The 21920-nt window shown below is 41.9% G+C and overlaps 1 protein-coding gene across 25 annotated transcripts in view; it reads right to left on the bottom strand.

The window, feature by feature from the left end:
- ATG7 (autophagy related 7) overlaps nucleotides 1-21920 on the bottom strand; it is a 283351-nt gene that overhangs the window by 185071 nt on the left and 76360 nt on the right. For all 25 annotated transcript variants that reach the window (XM_016940476.4, XM_016940479.4, XM_024355330.3 and 22 more), the window contains 4 exons: nucleotides 11923-12117; nucleotides 9749-9952; nucleotides 7583-7698; nucleotides 5774-5849 (listed from right to left, as the gene is read on the bottom strand). In XM_016940476.4, the coding sequence (XP_016795965.2) occupies nucleotides 5774-5849; nucleotides 7583-7698; nucleotides 9749-9952; nucleotides 11923-12117 (591 nt within the window). The remainder of the gene's footprint in view (nucleotides 1-5773; nucleotides 5850-7582; nucleotides 7699-9748; nucleotides 9953-11922; nucleotides 12118-21920) is intronic.

The following is a 21920-nucleotide window of genomic DNA, read 5'->3' as shown; positions in this document are numbered from 1 at the left end:
ATAAAAACTAACTCCAAACTCCAGATCGATCTTGGATGCTGAAAAGAGTCTTAATCAAGTTCAATGCCAAAATGGAGAGTGTAGCAATTGCAAAACCCTAAGCACACCAGAATGGTCTTTGTTTCAGCTAAGAGCTTCAGCTCCCACCACTGACCCAACTCTCGCTATTAAGCTAGAGTCACCAAGGGGGCAGAAAAACTAAGCTGGACATGAGCCAGTGTTATCCTTAGAAAAACACTGCAGAATGGAGCAAATCTTCCCAACCACTCCCTCTCTACTCATTGCTTTCAGAGCTTTATGAGAGTCTTTATAAATTCCTTTTTAGGAGAGTGGATAAGTTTCCATTTTAATTAAAAGTGAAAGATGAAACCGATATTTACAAGTGTCTCTTATGTGCCCAGAACTGTGCTAATGCTTAGTACGTGTGACTTAATCCATCCATGAATTCCAGGAGCTTATTATATTATCCCCATTTTACAGATATAAAACATGAGGTTCAGAGAAGATACGTAACGTGCCCAAGGTCAAACAGGGACAAGTGCTAAGAGCTGCCCCAACTGGTTTTGTAAAATGAGATACTGAATGTGAAATTAACAGACAAAGCTGGGGTTCTAATCAGATCTGTATGATCACAAAACCTTCAGGCTGCCTTCCTAAACACGCACCTCCTAAACAGGACAGCCTCATCCAGCGGGTAAAACTCATGGGGCAAAGTGACATCCTTCAACCTATAAAGTTAGGCCCAACTCCTCCTGGGACAAGAGATGCAATCTGAGATGCTTCTGAACGCTGACATTATAATTTATCCTACAGGGAAACAGCAATCTTGACTCTTCTTCTGGGACCTCACAGAGGAAGCCCAGACATTGTTAGACCTATACCCGGATCCTTCCTTGTATTCAGAGGCCTCCCCACTGGAACCAGACTCTACTACATCCAAATGGCTTGGGATACATCCATCACCTTAGATTACCCCAAACGCAAATGGAACTCAACACTGAGTGATCTTGTGCCAGTTACTTAACTTCCCTGAACTTCATAGTGCTTGGCACTTGGCAGAGTCAGATTACCTGTTGAGGGGATGGCTGGAGGGAGGGAAATAAGATGAACAGGTCACAAACGATAGCACTTGATATAGTGAAACATGAGGCCTGCCCATTTTTTCTGCTATATCCATCATCATCAACCAGAGAGGTTTAGAACCAGAGGGGTAAAGGAAGCTCCTTTTCTGGGCTGCATCTCAGGAAATATGCTCTTATTGCTTATCTGCTAAGATTTCCCTCCTCAGCAGTCCATCTGTCCATGTCCCTAGGAGCACACTGAGATAAGTATTTCTGAACACAGTAAAGAGATTTTTTCAAAATCTAAAGGCTTGAGGATTTGGGGGACACAGCCTGTGCAGAAAGGCCAAATATCCCGAGATATGGCTAGAGATCCCAGCTCCACCTCAGCATGTGACTCAATTAGAGTTTTCCCAGGCCAGGTCCCTCCCAGGGTCCTGCCCTAGTTTTGGCTTTGTATTACTTTTCTGAAGCTAAAAGAATTCACGAAGCTGAGAAAACCCTGGGTTTGGCAATTCCAAGCTCAGAAGAATGGCATATACACATTCAGGGTCTTTTTTTATCAGTACTTTAGAACCAAGAGTTCATTCACCTAAAGACAAAAGATGTGAACTGCTTGGTCCACAAGTGGGATAAAGCAGGAATGCCCCATCAATTACCTTGGTGTTTGGACAACTGTTGTAGCGTCACCTTGATTCCTTTTTTTTTTTTTTTTTTTGAGACAGGGACTCCCTCTCTTACCCAGGCTGGAATGCAGTAGTGTGATCCTGGCTCACTGCAGCCTCAAACTCCCACAGGTGCGTGCCACCACACCTGGCTAATTTTTTGTAGAGACGGGGTCTCCCTATGTTACTCAGGCTGGTCTTGAACCCCTGGGCTCAAGCAATTCTCCCACCTCAGCCTCCCAAAGTGCTGGGATTACAGGGGTGAGCCACTGTGCCTAGCCTTGTCACCTCATTATCATCCTTTGAGGAGGTACAGCCAAAGAATTAGCAGGCCAACAGCCTGTTAATTTCTGTCACATCCAGGATCTCTCGCCAGCCAGCAAACCAACTTCCTGGAGATATCAAGAGTGGCCTGTACATTTTATAAATCCTGAACTGTGCCTCCTACCAAAGAACCAGAAAAAGGATCTGGCCTTGCAGAGCTCAGCCACCAGCCGGGAAAAATCAGTGTTTCTTTCTTTCTTCTTCTTCTTCTTTTTTTTTTTTTTTAAGTAAAAGAACACTGTTGATGGGAAGAAGGAACAACACTACTATAAGATTTATAATGAAAAAGTTCCCTCTACAAAAGACAACAGATTCCAAAGAGTATATACTATATGATTTCATTTACAGAAGTTCAAAATCAGACAAACATCTCCCATGGTGCTGATAATCAAGAGGTGCTTACCTCTCTATAGGAAGGATGCAATAATAATCCGAAAAGGCATGAGGGGGGCATTGAAGGTGCTTGATAGTTACTTTGTTCTGATCTGTGTGCTGGGTATAAGACTGTTCGTTTTGTGATCATTCATCACATTACCACTTAATGATGTGTGTGATAATCTCTATTCCACACATCAACAAAATGATTTTTTTTAAAATCATTCTTTTTATAGACAGAAATTAGCTTATACTTACTGCTGCCTGCTTGCAGAATCTAATCCACGTACATTGGGCCAGAGACTTAAAAAAAAAAAAAAAAAACCCAAAACAAACCCATAAGCTCACCTGAAATGGTTTATGGTTTTCAAATTCAGTAAGAGGTTTCTTCAGGCAGAATTTCACTGAATTTCAGGGCCTAATCAGGCCTTTTTTTGGCACTTGGCCAGTCTTTGGATGGGCCAAATTCTGCCTGTGGACCCAGAGACAGAACAACTAAGTAATCCTCAGGCCTCCTAGGTCTGACACAGAGGAGAGCAGAGACCCAGAGAGCACAGGAAAAGTTAAGGAACTTTCTCCAAATTACACAATGAGTTGCTGGTGGGGGGCCTTGTGATTCTCAGTCCAAGGACTATCACTTTTCTACTACATCTCTTCCGCAGGGGCCAATTAATAAAACTTCTCCTCTTGGGAACTGAGAAAAATGAGCCCAGTAAACTTCACTGGTCTTCTTTGCATACAAAGTACACAAAGGAGTTTACCAAGTTCCTCTCCAACAGGAAATCATTTGTCTCTAGGAGCCAGGAAGAGGAGGAGGGAAGTGCTGAGTTTGCAACAGGGCATTGCAACACAGCCCAGTGTTTTTGTGGAAACGTGGAAACGATGTTCCCCTAATCAAAACATGGTTGCATAAATGTACTCACTCCACTTAGGGGGGAAAAAAAAGTTGTTTAAAGCCTATAAATGGGGACCACACAACCCTGATTAATTTTTAAAGTTCTTTCTCCACTTTCTTTTTTAGAAAGTAGCTAAAAATAAAGGCTTGAAACTTGAAACAATGTAAGCAACACACACACACACACACACACACACACACACACACACACACGGGCTTTTCCCATATATGGCTGCGTTATTCTTCAGTCTTTGAAAAGGGCAAATGAAGAGATGGCCAACAACCAAAATAATCCTTCAGACATTTGAAAACGAGGAGAAAGAACTAGAAGAGTTGGTGAATGACAAACAATTGTGAGGCTCAATGGGGATAAATAACACTGAGAGGGATTAGTTGCCATAGTACTTTAAAAACATGGACACATGCATTTTGACACTGGGCCCCTTCTATAAAGAGACTGTTTTGCCCTCTGGCCTCAGCACTGAGAAAACTACAACTGCAGTAATTTAACATAACGGACTTAAAGAAGGAAACCAGTGCAGGGGCATGACTGAAAATTTAATTAAGGCCCTTCTCAGTATAAAGTCTGTAAAGGAGATGAGGGCACATCTCAAGGTCAGAAGAAGGGGGGAGACTTGGGAAAGATTCAAATGAGATACGACAGCATAAATAGCAGAGGTCGGCTCTGGAGATCAGCTTCCTTATGATAGATGGTTATTACCGCGTCTTTTGGGTCCTACGTGAAATGTCTCTGTAGAAAAGATTAACACATGCATGTCAAAAAAAAAATGCCACCTTGTGTGTGGGGGACAGAGGGGGGCACATTTTCATAGTGTTTTGTGGTTTTCAAGGCCGTGTCAGATGTAATCCTGGACACAAAGTAAAGCACCTGCTTTTCTTGATTTGGAAACTGAGACTCTGGGAGGCTAAGTGAACTCTACAAGTTCTATTTTTTTTTTTTTTTTTTTTTTTTTTGAGATGGAGTCTCGCTCTGTCGCCCAGGCCACAGTGCAATGGCGCAATCTTAGCTCACTGCAACCCTCCACCTCCCGGGTTCAAGCGATTCTCCTGCCTCAGCCTCCTGAGTAGCTGGGATTACAGGTGCACACTATCACGCTCAGCTAATTTTTGTATTTTTAGTAGAGACAGGGTTTCACCATGTTGGTCAGGCTGGTCTCAAACTCCTCTCCTCGTGATCCACCCGCCTCGGCCTCCCAAAGTGCTGGAATTACAGGCATGAGTCACCGCGCCCGGCCCACAAGTTCTATTATGGGTGGTTTTGTGCAAGGGGGCTGGGGTACCAACAGGAAGCAAAATCTCCCAACATGCAGGCCACGGATCTTTCAACTCACAAGACCTTTGAAAGAACATTTGTCAGACTGCCAAGTTTAGGTATGGATTGTGGCTCATCCACTAAGTCTCTGTGACCATGAAGAAGTCGTTTCCCCTCTTCTGATTCTCATCCTAAACTGAATATGACAGTGCCGCCCTAGCTGGCAGAAGGTGGGTGGCAAGGAGGAAGAGAGAGACAAGCGTGAGCTGAGTCACTCTGCTCTTTGCACTCGTCTGAGTCTGTCCTTGCAAATCTCCAGATAGGACTGGTGGGCACCATCACGATTTCACTGATGGGAACAGCAGTCACATTACAGGAGAGGATACATACATGGAATCTAAAAAAAATGATTTCCAAATAAGACTGGAAAACCTCTTCAATCTCCCAAAAATATAGTAATGAAAATGACTGAAGAGGCAACATGAATTCTAAAAGATCATCCCACTGCCTTTTTCTTTTTACTCCCTAAGGGATGGAACTTCCTCATGATGCTTTGGATTCTTTTTCTGAAAAGACACCCCACTTTTTGGTGACCCTGCATGCTTCTAATGTTTTTCTCATGCCTGCCTATAAAGGTTTTCTATTTGGGTTCAGAGTCAATAATAATAACAAACAACAGTAAAGAAACAGCAGGCATTGTTTGTTGAGGGCCTATGATATACACTGTTGCTGAGCCCTTTCTAGCAACCATCCATAATCCATACAACTACCAGGTGATGTCAGTATTACCTTCTCTATGTTACAGATAAGAAAACTAAGCCTCAGAGAAGTTTAGTGACTTGGCCAAAGAAGGCCATCTTTATAACGGCAGGGCTGGGATTTAAACCATTGTATGACTGATTCCAAAGCCTGTTTTTTCTGTTCCTATTGCATTATGAGGCCTCTAGTCAGTTTACAAAACGCATCAAAGACTCTGGGCAATGCTTCTCGTTCGTGATTTCCTCCCATCACTATCCCGCAGAATGGAATACCTTCCAGGTGGTCAGAAAGCTCTCCCATTGAAATCCCAGCTGCAGGGTAAGTGGGGTGGATATGAAGTGGGCTGGGCAGATGGAATGGCAAAGAGACCCCACATGCCCCTGCACCAAAAGAATTGTGATTTCACTTCCAAATCACTAACCTGGTGAGGCACAAGCCCAAGAGAGGTTGGAGGCTCATTCATCCGATCGTCACTGCTGCTGGCAATGGCATAGCCCCTGAGGACAGGAAACAATCAGAGCTGCTCATTTAATCCAAGTTTAACACATGGGAGGATGATCTAGCAGAAGTCTACATAAGATTCATAAGGATAACTAAAATGCCCCTTGCTGGGCAGTGTAAGTTAGCAAAAAACTAATTTCCCTGGGACAAAGGGCAAGAAGAGTAATTTAAACATGCATGGTTTGGAGTCAGAAAGACCTGAGCTTGTGACCATAGGCAAGTTGCTTAACTTTTCTGTGCTTCAGATCCATCATCTATAAAGTAGGAATGAGGTAGCTCTGATTAATAAATGAGGAATCTACTACATCAACTGCCGAGTGCAATGTTCGGCATATCAGAGGCCAATAAACATTAACTCACTTACTATGAGATAGTCTTGTCAAACATCACAGCACATTTCTGTACTGAAAATTTGAAGTGGAAAATTTTCTAACCTTAACTTCTTGAGCTGATATAAATGCTAATGAAATGGAAGAAATAAAAGTGAAGAATGAATTGGGCAGAACTAATACACTACTCTCTGAACAATGGAGTGATACTTGTGGCACCAAAAAGATGTGACACAGGACCTGGTGTTCAAACTATGACCAGGGCAAATGTGGGAGACAGAGGCTCAGTGTCAAGGAAGCATAAAGTCAGCTCTCAAAGATTTTATCCCAAATACTTCCTGTCAGAGGGTGGCAATAAACTTAAATGACAGATAGCTAAGGTGGATGACAAAGAGGAAGACAAAAAAGCCCCGCTTTTCATTTATCTCAGAGTACCCATACTAGTTACATATACAACCACAATTTTCAACTGCTGAGGAAAGCTTTGAGTCACACAAGAAATAGAATATTCATGTTAATTTGCATATTGACTTTCTGAGAACTGGAAAAATAAATCTTTCAAAAACTCGATTTTCTGCTGCCTGTATTGCAAACAGCATAACAAAGTCATTAAACATAGTTTGGAGCCACACTGGTTGAACTAAACCCTGGCTTTTCCATTTACTATGTAAATTTGGCCACTTACTTATCCTCACTATGCCTTGATTTCCCCATCAAAACTGCGACTAATAATAATAGTTCTTTCCTAATATGTTTGCTATGAAGATTAAAGGAGGCCGGGTGCAATGGCTCACGCCTGTAATCCCAACACTTTGGGAGGATAAGGTGGGTGAATCACTTCTGATCACTGAGGTCAGAGGTTCAAGACTAGCCTGACCAACGTGGCAAAACCCCATCTCTACTAAAAATACAAAAATCAGCCGGGCATGGTGGCGTATGCCTGTAATTCCAGCTACTTGGGAGGCTGAGGCAGGAGAATCACTTGAACCTAGAAGGCAGAGGTTGCAGTGAGCCAAAATCGTGCCATTACACTCCAGCCTGGGCAACAAGAGCGAAATTCCGTCTCGTTAAAAAAAAAAAAAAAAAAGATTGAAGGAGGCAAAATTTCTAAGGTGCTTAGAACAGTGCCTAGCACAAAGTAAGCCCTATATAAGCGTTGGAAAAATAAAATAAACCATAATGACTTTGTCCGGAAACATGCAGAAATGTGGCCACAAAGGAAACATGCCAAGTTATCTCAGCCCAAAGAACCAGACCTGCTTTTTCTAGTCTTGCTTTTTTGAGGGTGAAATAGTGAAATTCTCTGTAAAGTCAGACTGAGAAAAGGCCATGGGAGACACTGATGAACAACTGCCTACAAAAGCTTTGTTTAAATACTCATCTCCTACTAGCAAACTCACCCTTCTGGATGCTGCAAAACAGATACCATCAATTCCACGGCCAGGGCTCCTGCAATCATGGCCAGCCCTGGACGACTCACAGTGCACTGCTGGTCCAAGGTCCGGTCTCTGGTTGACTGCAAAGAAACAATCATTGGTGTGTGCTGAACGTTCTACTCCATTCAACTCTAGCTGTCTCAAGTATGAAATCCTCTGTGACAAAGCTTTAAATTATAACCAGATGCTCATTGTTGGCAAAGAACATCCAGCCTCAAGTACATCATTTCTTGAGATTATCAAGATAAACAAAATATACAATTTAGGTAACTAAATGAGGTGATATGCTAAAAAGGATCAGTAGCTTAAACAGATTGGGGGATATTAACCAAAAATGAGGGCTTAGCTGCCCCATATAATGGAACTGCATCATGTGTTCCTTTAAGTGACTCAATTCAGTTCTACTGTGCTTGGTAGTTAAGTGACAGAGACACAGAAAGGAACAATGATTTGAAAAGTGCAAATGATTCTGCCCTGCCATTTTAACTGAGCTAACACCTCAAAGTGACCGTGAGATGGGAGCAACAATTTACTACTCCTGCAGCCCTCCGTTCCTATGTGCCTCTCACAACATGGGCGTGCCTCTCACAACATGGGCATCACCTCTCTGTGTGATTCTAGGGTTTACTACAAGTATTTTTTTTTTCTACAACATGGCTCTAAGCACAAGCCTTTGCTGGTTCAACCAAAGAGAGTCTAACCATCCAACTCTGGGCAAATTAAGAGGTTGTTAGAGATATTTTTGACTCTATAAAAATTTTACCTTATGAGCAGATGGGACTTTACTGCAAGGGACCACTAATCGTATTTGTTGACAATCACTAAATAACAAGACCAGCTGTATATTATAACACCATGACAGAGATCATCAAGCCATCTTTCTCCATAAAAGAGAATGGTCATCTTCTTTTCTTTATATTGGGAGGACATAAAAGCCAGTCATCCAAAAGAGATATGAGTTATTAAGGGAAAAGTTTTAAAACAAAGGAAAAATAGAGGGGAGGTTACAGAAAACATCTCTGCATTGTTTCACTGGAAATCGTTATCTGTTCTGATAAAGGAACAGCCCTACATACAGACTGACTTGTGTGGAGTTCTGAAAGCCATAGAATCTTAATTTGTACAGTGTAGTCTTGCTGTTCAAAGCACTGTCGCACTTGACCCACTTCGCACTGTGAGTTGACAGGGCAGGTATTCTTCCCTCCTCTATTAGCATTGCTAGGGAGAATACAAGACACTCAGTTAAATTTGAATTTCAGATAAATAAATTTTTAGTATAAGTGGGTCTTGAATATTGCATGGGACATATACCAAAAAATTATTCATTATTGGCTGAGCGTGGTGGCTCACACCTGTAATCCCAGCACTTTGGGAGACTGAGGCAGGTGGATCACGAGGTCAGGAGTTCGAGACCAGCCAGACCAACATGGTGAAACTCCGTCTCTACTAAAAATACAAAAATTAGCTGGGCGTGGTGGCACACACCTGTAATCTCAGCTACTCAGGAGGCTGAGGCAGGAGAATCACTTGAACCCAGGAGGCAGAGGTTGCAGGGAGCCGAGATTGTGCCACTGCACTCGAGCCTGGGTGACAGAGCAAAACTCTGTCTCAAAAAAAAAAAAAAAAAAAAATTCATTATTAACTGAAATTCAAAGTTGGCTGGGAATCCTATATTTTTACTTACTAAATCTGACAAGCCTACACACCACTCCTATTTTGCAAAGGTAGAGGGAACCTAAGAGACTTTTTAGAACTACCTGGGAGGCAGTGTCAAGCCATTGATGGAATCTGGTCTTTAGACTCCTGATTTGTAATGTTATCTTGACTAAGAGAAGCACCGGAGACAATACTGAGTGCTATCAGGGACTAGTCTGCTGTGGTTTCCTCAATAAGCTTTCCAAAAATATGGTTTGTAGCCGCGTTTATATTGGTGAACAAGGAACAGGTGTACAGTTGATGACGCCAGTCAAGGTTCATAATGAGATAATGCCATCCTCCCCAAATTGGAGAATTCTTCTCTTTGTTAAAAGATAATATTTAAATAGTCATAAACGAAAGGGCCAAGTCGGTCTGCCTCAGTGTACAAGTTGGTGATAGGAAATATTTGGAACTATAGAGAAATCCACTTACATCTCCTGGGGCCACCACATCATTGCAGAAGTAGCAGCCAAGCTTGTAACCAGGGATGTTGGCAAAAAGCGATGAGCCCAGGAGGTCAGCAGATGCCACAAGGTGGTTTGGACACAAGTCCCCAGCTCCTTGCTGCTTTGGTTTCTTCAGGCCATGTCTCATGACAACAAATGTGTCAAATCCCAAAGCAGCATTGATGACCAGCTGCAGGTTTCAAGGAATGAAAGAGCAGAGTTAAAAGACACATATATTTCAAGCTGTGGCTAATTCCATATTTGCTCAACTTTTTAAAATTTATTTTTTGCATGTAAGTGTAATTAGATTATAAAAGCTAATGATGATAAAATCTACCCACTACTGAGGGCTTATTAAGTACAAAAGACTTGATAAGTGATGAACATAAGTTATCTCATTTAATTTCATTTGAAACTCATAACAGACCAGGTATAGTGGCTCATAACCTGTAATCCCAGCACTTTGGGAGGCCAAGGTGGGCAGACTGTCTGAGGTCAGGAGTTCGAGACCAGCCTGGCAACATGACGAAACCCTGTCTCTATGAAAAATACAAAAAATTAGCCGAGCATGATGGCTTGCGCCAGTAGTCGCAGCTATTCAGGAGGCAGAGGCACGAGAAATGCTTGAACCTGGGAGATGGAGGTTGCAGTGAGCCGAGATTCCGCCACTGCACTCCAGCCTGGGTGACAGAGCAAGATTCTATCTCTGAAAAAGAAAAAAGCAAACAAAAAAACTCATAACAAACATTTCTTATTTATAGATGAGGATACTGAAAGTCAGAGAAGTTAGTTCTATAACTTGCCCAAGGTCACTTATCTGGCAAGAGGTAGGTATATAAAACCAAGTCTACATAGTTCTCAAACACATTCTTTCCACCATTATGCTATACTGTCATGTTCACATAGATTTGTTTTTATAACAGCTTTATTGAGATATAACTCACATACCATATAATTCACCCTTCACATAGAATATTTTTGGTATCCCAGTAGCTGGAATTACAGGCACATGCCACCATGCCTGGCTCCGCATAGTTGGGTTTTTTTTGTTTTTTTGTTTCTTTGGGTTTTTTTTGAGACAGGATCTCACTCCGTTGCCCAGGCTGGAATGCAATGGCGTGATCTCGGTTCACTGCAGCCTCAACCTCCCAGGCTCAAGTGATCTTCCTGCCTCACCCTCCTGAGTAGCTGGGAGCACTGGTGTGCATCACCACACCTAGCTAATTTTTTGTTTTTCTTCTAGAGAGAGAGTCTCACCATGTTGCCCAGGCTAGTCTCAAACTCCTGGGTCAAGCAATCCTCCCAAAGTGCTAGGATACAGATGTGAGCCACCATGTCCAGCCCAACACATAAATTTTTAAGAAACCATTTTTTTCATTATACTATAACAACTTTTCATAGTTCTAATTTAACTTATTATCCCAAATATCTGATTATATAGAAAGTTTGAAAAATAAGAATAAGCACACTACAAAAGAAAACAAAAATCACTCACAACCCACAGCTCAAAAAATTACTATTAATAGTTTGGGGTATTTTTTTCCTACTATTTTTCTCCCTTTCTCTCCCATTCTCTCCCTCTCTTTCTCCCTTCCTCTTGTCCTCTTTCTCCTCTCTCAATAGACAGATAAGTAGATACTTAAGAAAATACATATCAATGTTGATATATAAACATAATTGGTATAAAATGTATACAATATTGTATCTTCCTTATTTAATATAATGTGGCATTTTCTATCTTATTAAAGTCCTTTGAAAACATAACTGTGAATGGCTGCATACTATTCCATCATAGGTATGCACCATGATTTAGTTCACTATTCAACATTGTTGGCCCTTGAAGTTGTCATTGACCAAGTAGTGGTGAATAAGACCAAGTCTCTGTCCTCTTGGAGCTTACGTTTTAATGTAAGTACAGTATATCTTTCAGTGTACAGTATCTCAAAAGATTATTATGAAAATTAAGCAGTAAATGGTACTTATTACATTGGGTGATGGTGTGCGAGGCAAAGACAGAGTCTGAAGCAGAAGCCCTTTGGCACTATGCTACCAGGTCACACAAACCACATCTCTGCCCTGGGGAAGGGAAGGTTAGGGACACTCCTCCCTCTGGAGTGGTGGTGCATTAAATCATAAATCATAATTAGAGACAGGGCCTACCTTTCTCTTGCTTGCAGCAATGACGGCAGGAAGCCACCGGCTCTCCCTGGTGTCCATCAATAGGAAGACGACATCATGGCTTTCGATGAGCTGCTCCAGTTGCTCCACATCTCTGCGGGCTTGCTCCAGAGTGACACTGGAGAAGTTCACTGGATGCCCAGGCATAGGTATGCTCATGCTGAATCCTCTGGCATTCTAGGGAAACACCAGGACGTAGTTATGTCTGGAGCAATGGTATAGGTAATATCTCAGAGCCCACACTTCCCACAGCTGCCTGCACTTACTTGTGTTCACTTACATGAGAGCTCCCTGTGCACTATTACGCTGCACCCTTCCCATGCCCTCTCTCTTCTTCACCTCTGCATCCTAGAACACCTTGACCTATCACCCCAGGGCCCTGAGGCAGGGCAGGGCAGCAAACAGAGACATACGGATCTCAGTTCCAAAGTGGAGGGGGCACATCCTACCTGAGGTAAGGACACTGGAGAAAACTGTGTATCTTTGGCTCTTTCCAGCCATCCAAGGCCAAGAAACTTTATCACAGCACCTTCTGCCTACCCAAGTACCTCTTTTTTTTTTTTTTTTTTTTTTTTTTGAGACAAGGTCTTACTTTGTCACCCAGGCTAGAGGGCACTAGCACAATCATAGCTCACGGAAACCATGACCTCTTGGGCTCAAGGGATCCTCCCACCTCAGCTTCCCAAGTAGCTGGGACTACAGGCACACGTCACCACACCTGGCTGATTTTTTTAATTTTTAGTAGAGATAGGTCTCACTATGTTGCCCAGGCTGCTCTCGAACTCCTTGGCTCAAGGAATCCTCCTGATTCGGCCTCCAAAGTGCTGGAATTACAGGCATAAGCCACCGTACCCTGCCTAAGTACCTCTTTCCAACTGGGCTATCTCTTCCTATTTGCTTCCAAATTGCCCTCCCTTCTGTTTCCTCAGTGTTAAACATCTCCATATGGAGTGTTCTAGCAAATATAATTTGATTTAATACATTCACGTAAGGTTAGAATGACTGATGATCTTGTCTTAATCCCTTCAGGGGTATATGCATTTTAAAAAACCTCAAATACAAAAAACTCTACTTGCTAACTTAGAGCCAAAAAATCTACTTAGGAGTATCTAGATATTTTTATCGGGGCAGGAGTTATGGTGGCTGATGTCAGAGTGTGGGACAGAGTAAGGCTTCACTCTCTGTCCAAAAGTAGAAGCTGTCCATCAACCTGAGTTCCCCTGAATTGGGATTTTTTACATGGGCTTTAGAACAGCTTTATAATTTACCATCTGCCCCTTGATGACCACATAATATTTTGGCACATTAACAGTGAGTCACATATGGGTGCTAATGAAGCCAGGGACACTGACTTTCCACAAAAAATGTGTTCTAGAATCATAAACTGTACCTTTAACCCCTGTATACCACTGGCCATAGGGAAGTGTTTGAAAACATCAGCTTTTTCACTCATTTGCCAAAACCCCTCACCTACTGCAAAAATAGCTCAAGGGACAGAGCAAGCAGATCTTTTTACAAAGAAATATCAAATTTGTAGATTGTGGATTTTTTTTATTATCTTCAACTTTAAACCTAATCTCTGGAATTCAAGAAAGGAAGAATAACAATTTCAAAAGGAATGTAAAAAAGAGTGGTAACCAAACCAGGAAAGGACCTGAGGCAGAAAGGATTTCAGGAAGAAGAAAGGTGCAAAAATACATCTATTTTAATAATGAGACTAGCACAGCTATCAGGATCTCATTAATTAATCCATTAAGTATTGTGCACCTACTATGTACCAAATGCCGTAATAAGCAATAATAAAAGCAACAACTACAGTAATAATAACAATACCTGCAATACCTTACTGACATACTACAATTGACAAAGCATGTTAAATGGTGGTAGCTTGATCTAAATAACTATTAAGTATATATTTTCATGACACCAAGATGGAAGTATAATCATGCAATACCAATTCTGAACTTTTGAATAATAAAATAACTTTGCTAACCTAAATAAATCTCTACTTGCTAAAATTTCAGCCAGTAAGCTAACGTAAGAGCCCATCAGTTATGTCCACACCCAAGAGGCTGGAATTCAGCAACTTTCAACACAGTGGTTTTCTACTTGGCTGTATATCAGAACCACCTAGAGAGTTTAATGGCCAGGCTTTTCCCCAGACCATTTAAATGGAAATCTCTAAGAATGAGCCCAGGCACCAATATTTTCTAAAACTCCCCTGATGATTCAAAGGTGTAGCCAAGTTGAGGTATAATTTACATAAAGTGAAATACACAGATCTCACATGCACAGTTCAATGTATTCTGACAAATGATAGATTAACCACTGCATACAGCTATCAAGATATAGAACATTTTCATGACGCCAGAACATGGTCTTGTGCTCCCCCTCAGTCGGTCCCCACTTGCCCCCAGACGACAACTGATCTGACTTCATAAGCCATAGATTAGACTATTCTAGAACATATCACATAAATGATATGCTAGGGTATATACTTGTTTGTGTTTGGCTTCTTTTGCTTAGCATACTGCTTTTGAGGTTCATTCATATTGTTAAGTATCAATAATACATTCCATTCGTGGTATGATTATACTACAATTTATTTATCGATTCTCCTGTTGATGGTGATTTGTGCTGTTTTGAATAAAGTTGCTATGGACACTTTTGTATAAGTATTTTCATGTATATATGTTTTCATTTCTCTTAGGTAAAGATCTAAAGGTACAATTTCTGGGTCACAAGGTAGGCATATGTTAAACTGCATGAGAAACAGCTAGATTTCCAAAGTAGTTATTTTACCAGCAATGTATAAGTGTTTTGGTTGCTCCACACCCTGACAACATTTAGCATTGTCAGGCTTCTTAATCTTAGCCATTTTAGTAGGTGTATAGTGATATATCTCTCTGGTTTTAACTTGTATTTCCCTGATGACTATTGACATTGAGCATTTTCACATGTTCAATGGCCATTCATAGATCTTCACCATAAATTAAGTACCTGTTCAAGCTTTTTTCCCCCTTAAAAAAAAGTTGCTTTGTGTGTCTTGAGTGGTAGGAGTTGTTCATCTTGCGTGTTCTGGATAAGAGGACTGCACATGTCTTCTCAGTTTGGCTAGTTTTTCCCTTCTTTGAAAGGCATCTTTTGAGAAGCAGAAGTTTTAAATTTTTATAAAGTCAACTAAGTTACCATTTTTTGTTCATAGTATTTACTAGGTCCTAAGAAATCTTTATCACAAGACCACTAAGATGCTTTCCCCTCGAAACTTTATAGGGGCCATTCTGGGTATCACATAAGGGCTCAGAGTATTCAATGAGGTCTCTCCACTCTGTATACAGAACTCCAGTGTCTCCCAGCTCGTGTGAACTCTGGAATCTCCATTCTGCTCATAGCTCTCTGGTAGTGTGTTTTTGCCTGGTCTGACAAGAGTCTGCTGTGAGTACACACAGCTCGCTATTCAGTCAAAGACTCAAGGTGCTACCGAGGCACTCCTGTGCACAGCTCCCTCATTTCTGGTACTACGTCCTGCAAATTCCAGCCACCTCAGCTGCTCTGAATTCTGGTTGTTTCTTCAGCTCACCGAGACCAAGAGAATCTCCCTGGGCTCTCACGGGCTATGGCATGGGCCAGAAAGTGCCTTCATGTAATAAGCTGGGACAAATCTTTCCTTCCCTCTGTCTGGGACCACAGTCTTTCACTACCTATGACCATAGTCTTTCACTACCTACTGTTCACTGTCTGAAAAGAGTCATTTTACGTATTTTGTCCCAGCGTGTAATTGTTTATGGTGGCAGAGCTAGTCCAGTATCCACTACTCATTAGGGTTGAAGCAGATGTCCAAATTTGGGTTTTAAAACCTCAAGTGTGGCTCCATAATCCAACATCTTTTTTTTTTTTTTTTTTTTTTTTGGTGAGACGGAGTCTCACTCTGTCGCCAGGCTGGAGTGCAGTGGCGTGATCTCGGCTCACTGCAACCTCTGACTCCCGGGTTCAAGCGATTCTCCTGCCTCAGCCTCCCAAGTAGCTGAGACTACAGGTGTGCGCTACCACGCCCAGCTAATTTTTGTATTTTTAGTAGAGACGGGGTTTCACCATGTTGGCCAGGATGGATCTCAATCTTTTGACTTCGTGATCCACCCGCCTCAGCCTCCCAAAGCACTGGGATTACAGGCATGAGCAATTGCGCCCGGCCTCATAATCCGACATCTTATTGCCTCAAATAGCTATATGATTTATAAAAGATCAGTTGTTTTCTTATTCAATTTACTCTTCCCCAGGATCAGGTGTGGTATTTGTAGCAGAGCACTTCTTTTCATGTAATTTTATCATAGTTTTTTTAAAGGCACCTGGAAAGGGTCAATGTGACACCTATGTCCTGGAGTAGAAGAGAAGGAATTAGTGAAAGAATACCATGCAGATAAAATGCAAGGGTTTCTTATGAGCTGACATTTGACATACTGGAAGGTCTGGGGCCAGAATACGGTTAGTCTGGGATACATATATTTTAGAGCAAAAAACAAATGTCAAACTCTCTAGTTCTGAGGGAGTGTTTAAGGCTTTTCAGGCCAGCTATCCAGTGAAACCACCCTGTCCTTGAAGTCTGTCACCCAGGAGAAGCAGGGTAAAGGGTGCTCATGACCTCCTGGTACACTTCTTTGTATTTCCTGTGTTAGTCCATTTCACACTGCTAAAAAGGAATATTTGAGGCAATTAAATGAAAAGAGGTTTATTTGGCTTATGGTTCTCCAGGTTGTATGAGAAGTATAGTGCTGGTATCTGCTTCTGATGAGGGAAGCTTCCACTCATGGTGAAAGGTGAAGGGGGATCAGATGCATCACATGGCAAGGGAGGGAAAAAGAGAGATGCCAGGCTCTTTCAAACAACTAGCTCTCGCTCACGTGAACTAAGAGGTCGAGAACTCACTCATTAATGTGGAGAGGGCACCAAGCCATTCATGAGGGATCCACCTCCATGACCCAAACACCTCCCACCAGGCCCCACCTCCAACAGTGAGGATCACAATTCAACATGAGATTTGGAGAGGACAAACATCCAAATCAAATCACTTCCTATGAATTTACTATTTCAAAATTTAAACATTTTCTTTTTTCTTTTTTCTTTTTTGAGACAGAGTCTCACTCTGTCGCCAGGCTGGAGTGCAGTGGTGCAATCTCGGCTTACTGCAACCTCCGCCTCCCAGTTCAAATGATTCTCCTGCCTCAGCCTCCTGAGTAGCTGGGACTACAGGTGCACGCCACCACACTCAGCTAATTTTTGTATTTTTAGTAGTAGAGACAGGGTTTCACCATGTTGGCCAGGATGGTCTTGATCTCTTGACCTCGTGATCCACCTGCCTCAGCCTCCCAAAGTGCTGGGATTATAGGCATCAGCCACTGTGCCTGGCCCAAAATTTAAACATTTTTAAAGGGTCTATCACCCATTATTTTTTTCGTTTCCAAGTCAAATGTCACTCGACTTCAAGCACTGAGATTAGAATCTTGCAATAACTTAACAAGTAAGGAATACCCCAAATTAGATAATCTTGCATTAATAAAACCAATCTTTCTAACTTTTCCAGGTAACCAAATATCTAGGAAGTCTGCATTTAACACAGTTCTTACCTTCAAAAGGCCAATTTTCTTCCCTGGAATGCTCCTCCTGGCCCCTGGCCTTTCCCACCACTCTCTGGTCCTTGCCTCCCTCCTCAAGACCCCTTCTGATCAATTCCTTCAGAGCTCGGACCAAATGTTACTTCCTTAAGAAGGCTTTCCCTGGCACATGCCCCACACTTGTCCAGGTCCTGCTCTTCTATATTTCCTGAGCAATGTCTACTTATCCCTTTTAGCATTTAGTATTTCAATTATAATTCAATAAAATATAAGCTCTATGAGGGCAGAACCATGTCTTGTTTACTTAGGTCAAGCCTTTTCTCCGTGGCCTGGTAGAAGGAAGGTGATGAATAAGTATCTGTTGAATGAAGAAACTATACTAAATCCAATGAGATACCATCTCAAACAAGTTAGAATGGTGATCATTAAAAAGTCAGGAAACAACAGGTGCTGGAGAGGATGTGGAGAAATAGGAACACTTTTACACTGGTGGTGGGACTGTAAACTAGTTTAACCATTGTGGAAGACAGTGTGGCGATTCCTCAAGGATCTAGAACTAGAAATACTATTTGACCCAACCATCCCATTACTGGGTATATACCCAAAGGATTATAAATCATGCTGCTATAAAGACACATGCACAAGTATGTTTATTGCGGCACTATTCACAATAGCAAAGACTTGGAACCAACCCAAATGTCCATCAATGATAGACTGGATTAAGAAAATGTGGCATATATACACCATGGAATACTATGCAGCCATAAAGAAGGATGAGTTCATGTCCTTTGTAGGGACATGGATGAAGCTGGAAATCATCATTCTGAGCAAATTATCACAAAGACAGAAAACCAAACACCGCGTGTTCTCACTCATATGTGGGAATTGAACAATGAGAACACTTGGACACAGGATGGGGAACATCACACACAAGTGCCTGTCGTGGTGTGGAGGGAGTGGGGAGGGATAGCATTAGGATATATACCTAATGTAAATGACGAGTTAATGGGTGCAGCACACCAACATGGCACATGTATACATATGTAACAAACTTGCATGTTGTGCACATGTACCCTAGAACTTAAAGTATAATAAAAAAAAAAAAAAAGAAACTATACTAAATCAAGCATATAAGGAAAGCCCCTTAAGGCTGGCTAACCAATAAGTTAAATAGTTTCGCAAGTATTTTTCATGAACGTGATGAATTACACCAGTACTTTGATGGGTTGTGTATATTATCTCCTATTATTTATAAGGCATGAAGGATAAAAGTATAAAAGACTTGGACAGTGGCCTGGGGGACTTAATAGTCCAACAGGGAAAACAGAGTAACACAATGTAAGTGTGAAGGAAGAGGCTCGATGCCAGGGGGCTGTTTCCAAGAACAGTTGGACTTGCTCTCTCAGGCCCAGCATGGCGTCCCTTGCTCCCACCTCAGCCTTCTCTTCCTCCTCATCTTCTTTGACCTCTATGTTGCAGCCACCCTGGTTTTCTTTCAGTTCCACAAAAGTACCACGCTCATCCTACCTCAGGCATTTGCACAGACAGCTCTGCTACCCTCAATCTAGCTAACTCCCACTCATCCTTCAGGGGTTTGTTTTCTCAAGTCTTCCCAGTCCACCCCTCATCTAGGTCAGGCCTACCTGTTATATATTCTCATGGCAACTGAGCTCCTGCTTCCTGCATGTATTACAATGATAAGTATTTGTGAAATTATTTGTTAATGACCATCCCCCACTAGACTTTAAGCTCCACATGTCTGTCTAGTTCCCCTGTCCCTGGAACACGGGAGGTCTTAAATACACTACCTCACACGCAAGTAAGTAATAGAGCAACTAAACAAATAAACAGTGGGAAGGGGGAATTGTATTGGGTCACTGACAATGACTAGGATTTGAGTAAACAAAAAGTTCAGGCATCTAATAAGTGACAGAGCTCAGGTTCAAAGCCAGGTCTGTCTGGGTCCTAAAGGGAGTTCATAATACTCTCCAATGATAGTTGGATTATTGCTTTTTTTTTGGGGGGGGGGCGCTAGGGTCTCAACTAGGTTGCCCAGGCTGGTCTCGAACTTCTGGCCTTAAGCGATCTCCTCCCACTTTAGCCTCCCAAAACACTGGGTTTCCAAGCTTCAGCCACTGTGCGCAGCCTAGACTGGATTATTCTTCCCAATTAGGCACCTCCTCCCTCTAGTAATATTATATATCCTCACTCTTTGCAACCTGACGTTTGCAAGACCTCCTACCAGGAAGAGTACATTGACTAATGTCATTGACTTTGGGCTTGGTCCTGTGACTCGCTTTGGTAACAGAAATGGAAGACATTGCACTGTACCACTGTTGAGCTAAGACTTTAAGGCATAATAATCACCAACCCTTTTAAGCTTAAACCTTCCACCATAGGAAGAGTAGGACCCACATGACTGTTCCTCCTTTAGCCTAGATTTTGAAAATAACACATACAATGGACTGGAACCTGACTCGAAGTTATGTGGCTTATTGAGTAAGTTCAGCCTAGTGACACAGCTGAACCACAGCCAACCTGCACACCCATGAACATGAAATAAATGTTTGCAATTGTAAGCCACTAAGATTTTGGGATTGTGTGATATGCAATATTGTCACAGCAGAAATCTAACTAATATGCCTCCTCAATGACAGGGTTACAACGTATTCTTATTTTTTTCAGCATTTAGCACATAGCTGGCTACATAGTGGGTGGTCAATTAATACTGTTAAACCCAAGATGATGTTCCTCAGGGACTCTAGTGAAATGGACAAAAACATTAACAATGCTTCTAAAGCAAAGATTTTTAAAAGGAATGAATCTAATACAAAGTGACCAAAGAGAGAAACTTTGAGAAAGTGGGTTTTTTTGTTTGTTTTGTTAGGACTGAGAACCTCTTCTGGCACTTTAAGTATAAGCAAATGCTTTGGAGACACCTAATCTAACTCCTGTCAGATAAAATTATTAAGTTTTCAAGAGGCAGGATATCATTTCCTGGTTGACCTTAAAAAAAGAAAACTGTCAAGATTTTAAATGAAAGGAGCTGAATGACTTTTCTCTTGTTATCTGGTATTTCTAATGATATAACTCAAAAACCAGAAGCAGCTAGAGCAAAAAGCTAAACTTTCAGCCCAATCTTTCTTCTTCATGAAGACTTGCATTCAATTTAATTTCATAAACCTGTACTAAGTAACTACCAAGTATCCTGGTGATGGAGGAAAAATAACACATTAGATCTGAGCCACTGTAAACCTCTTTGGAACCAGGCAGGATATAAAAATATATACACTCCTAAATTCCTCAACTTAAACTCATAATGCTGTGCAACTTACAAAACATTTATTCATACATTCCTTTCATTTTCACAAGAATATGTGAGACGGATTATTTATTATTATTATTATATAGACAGTGTTTTGCCTTGTCACCGAGGCTTGAGTGAAATGGCATGATCACAGCTCAAAATCTGCAGCCTTGACCACCTAGGCTCAAGCAATCCTTTTGTTTCAGCCACTAGTGTAGCTGGGACTACAGATGCACACCACCACCACACCTGGCTAATTTTATTTTAAAGAGATAGGGTCTCACTATGTCTCCCAGGCTGGTCCCAAACTCCTGGGCTCAAGTAAGCCTCCTGCCTTAGCCTCCCAAAGTGCTAGTGAGAGGTGAAACCAGCTGGACTTCCTGGGTTGAGTGGGGACTTGGAGAACTTTTCTGTCTAGCTAGAGGATTGTAAATGCACCAATCAGCACTCTGTAGAAACGCACCAATCAGCGCTGTGTGTCTAGCTAAAGGATTGTAAATGCACCAATCAGCACTCTGTAAAAACACACCAATCAGCACTCTGTGTCTAGCTAGAGGACTGTAAACGCACCAATCAGCACTCTGTAAAAACACACCAATCAGCGCTCTGTGTCTAGCTAGAGGATTGTAAACACACCAATCAGCACTCTGTAAAAACTCACCAGTCAGCACTGTGTCTAGCTGGAGGATTGTAAACGCACCAATCAGCACTCTGTAAAAACATACCAATCAGCGCTCTATGTCTAGCTAAAGGATTGTAAATGCACCAATCAGAACTCTGTAAAAAGGCATCAGTCAGCGCTCTGTGTCTAGCTAAAGGTTTATAAATGCACCAATCAACACTCTGTAAAACTGACCAATCAGCACCCTGTAAGATGGACCAATCAGTAGGACGTGGGTGGGGACAAATCAGGGAATAAAAACTGGCCACCCCAGCCAGCAGCAGCAACCCACTTGGGTCCCCTTCCACGCTGTGGAAGCTTTGTTCTTTTGTTCTTCACAATAAATCTTGCTGCTGCTCACTCTTTGGGTCCACACCACCTTTAAGAGCTGTAACACGCGAAC

The sequence above is a fragment of the Pan troglodytes genome, chromosome 2 (assembly GCF_028858775.2).
Source record: "Pan troglodytes isolate AG18354 chromosome 2, NHGRI_mPanTro3-v2.0_pri, whole genome shotgun sequence".
Classification (NCBI taxonomy): domain Eukaryota; kingdom Metazoa; phylum Chordata; class Mammalia; order Primates; family Hominidae; genus Pan; species Pan troglodytes.
Note: the sequence above shows the minus strand (reverse complement) of the source record. Positions and strands in the feature narration are given on the sequence as shown.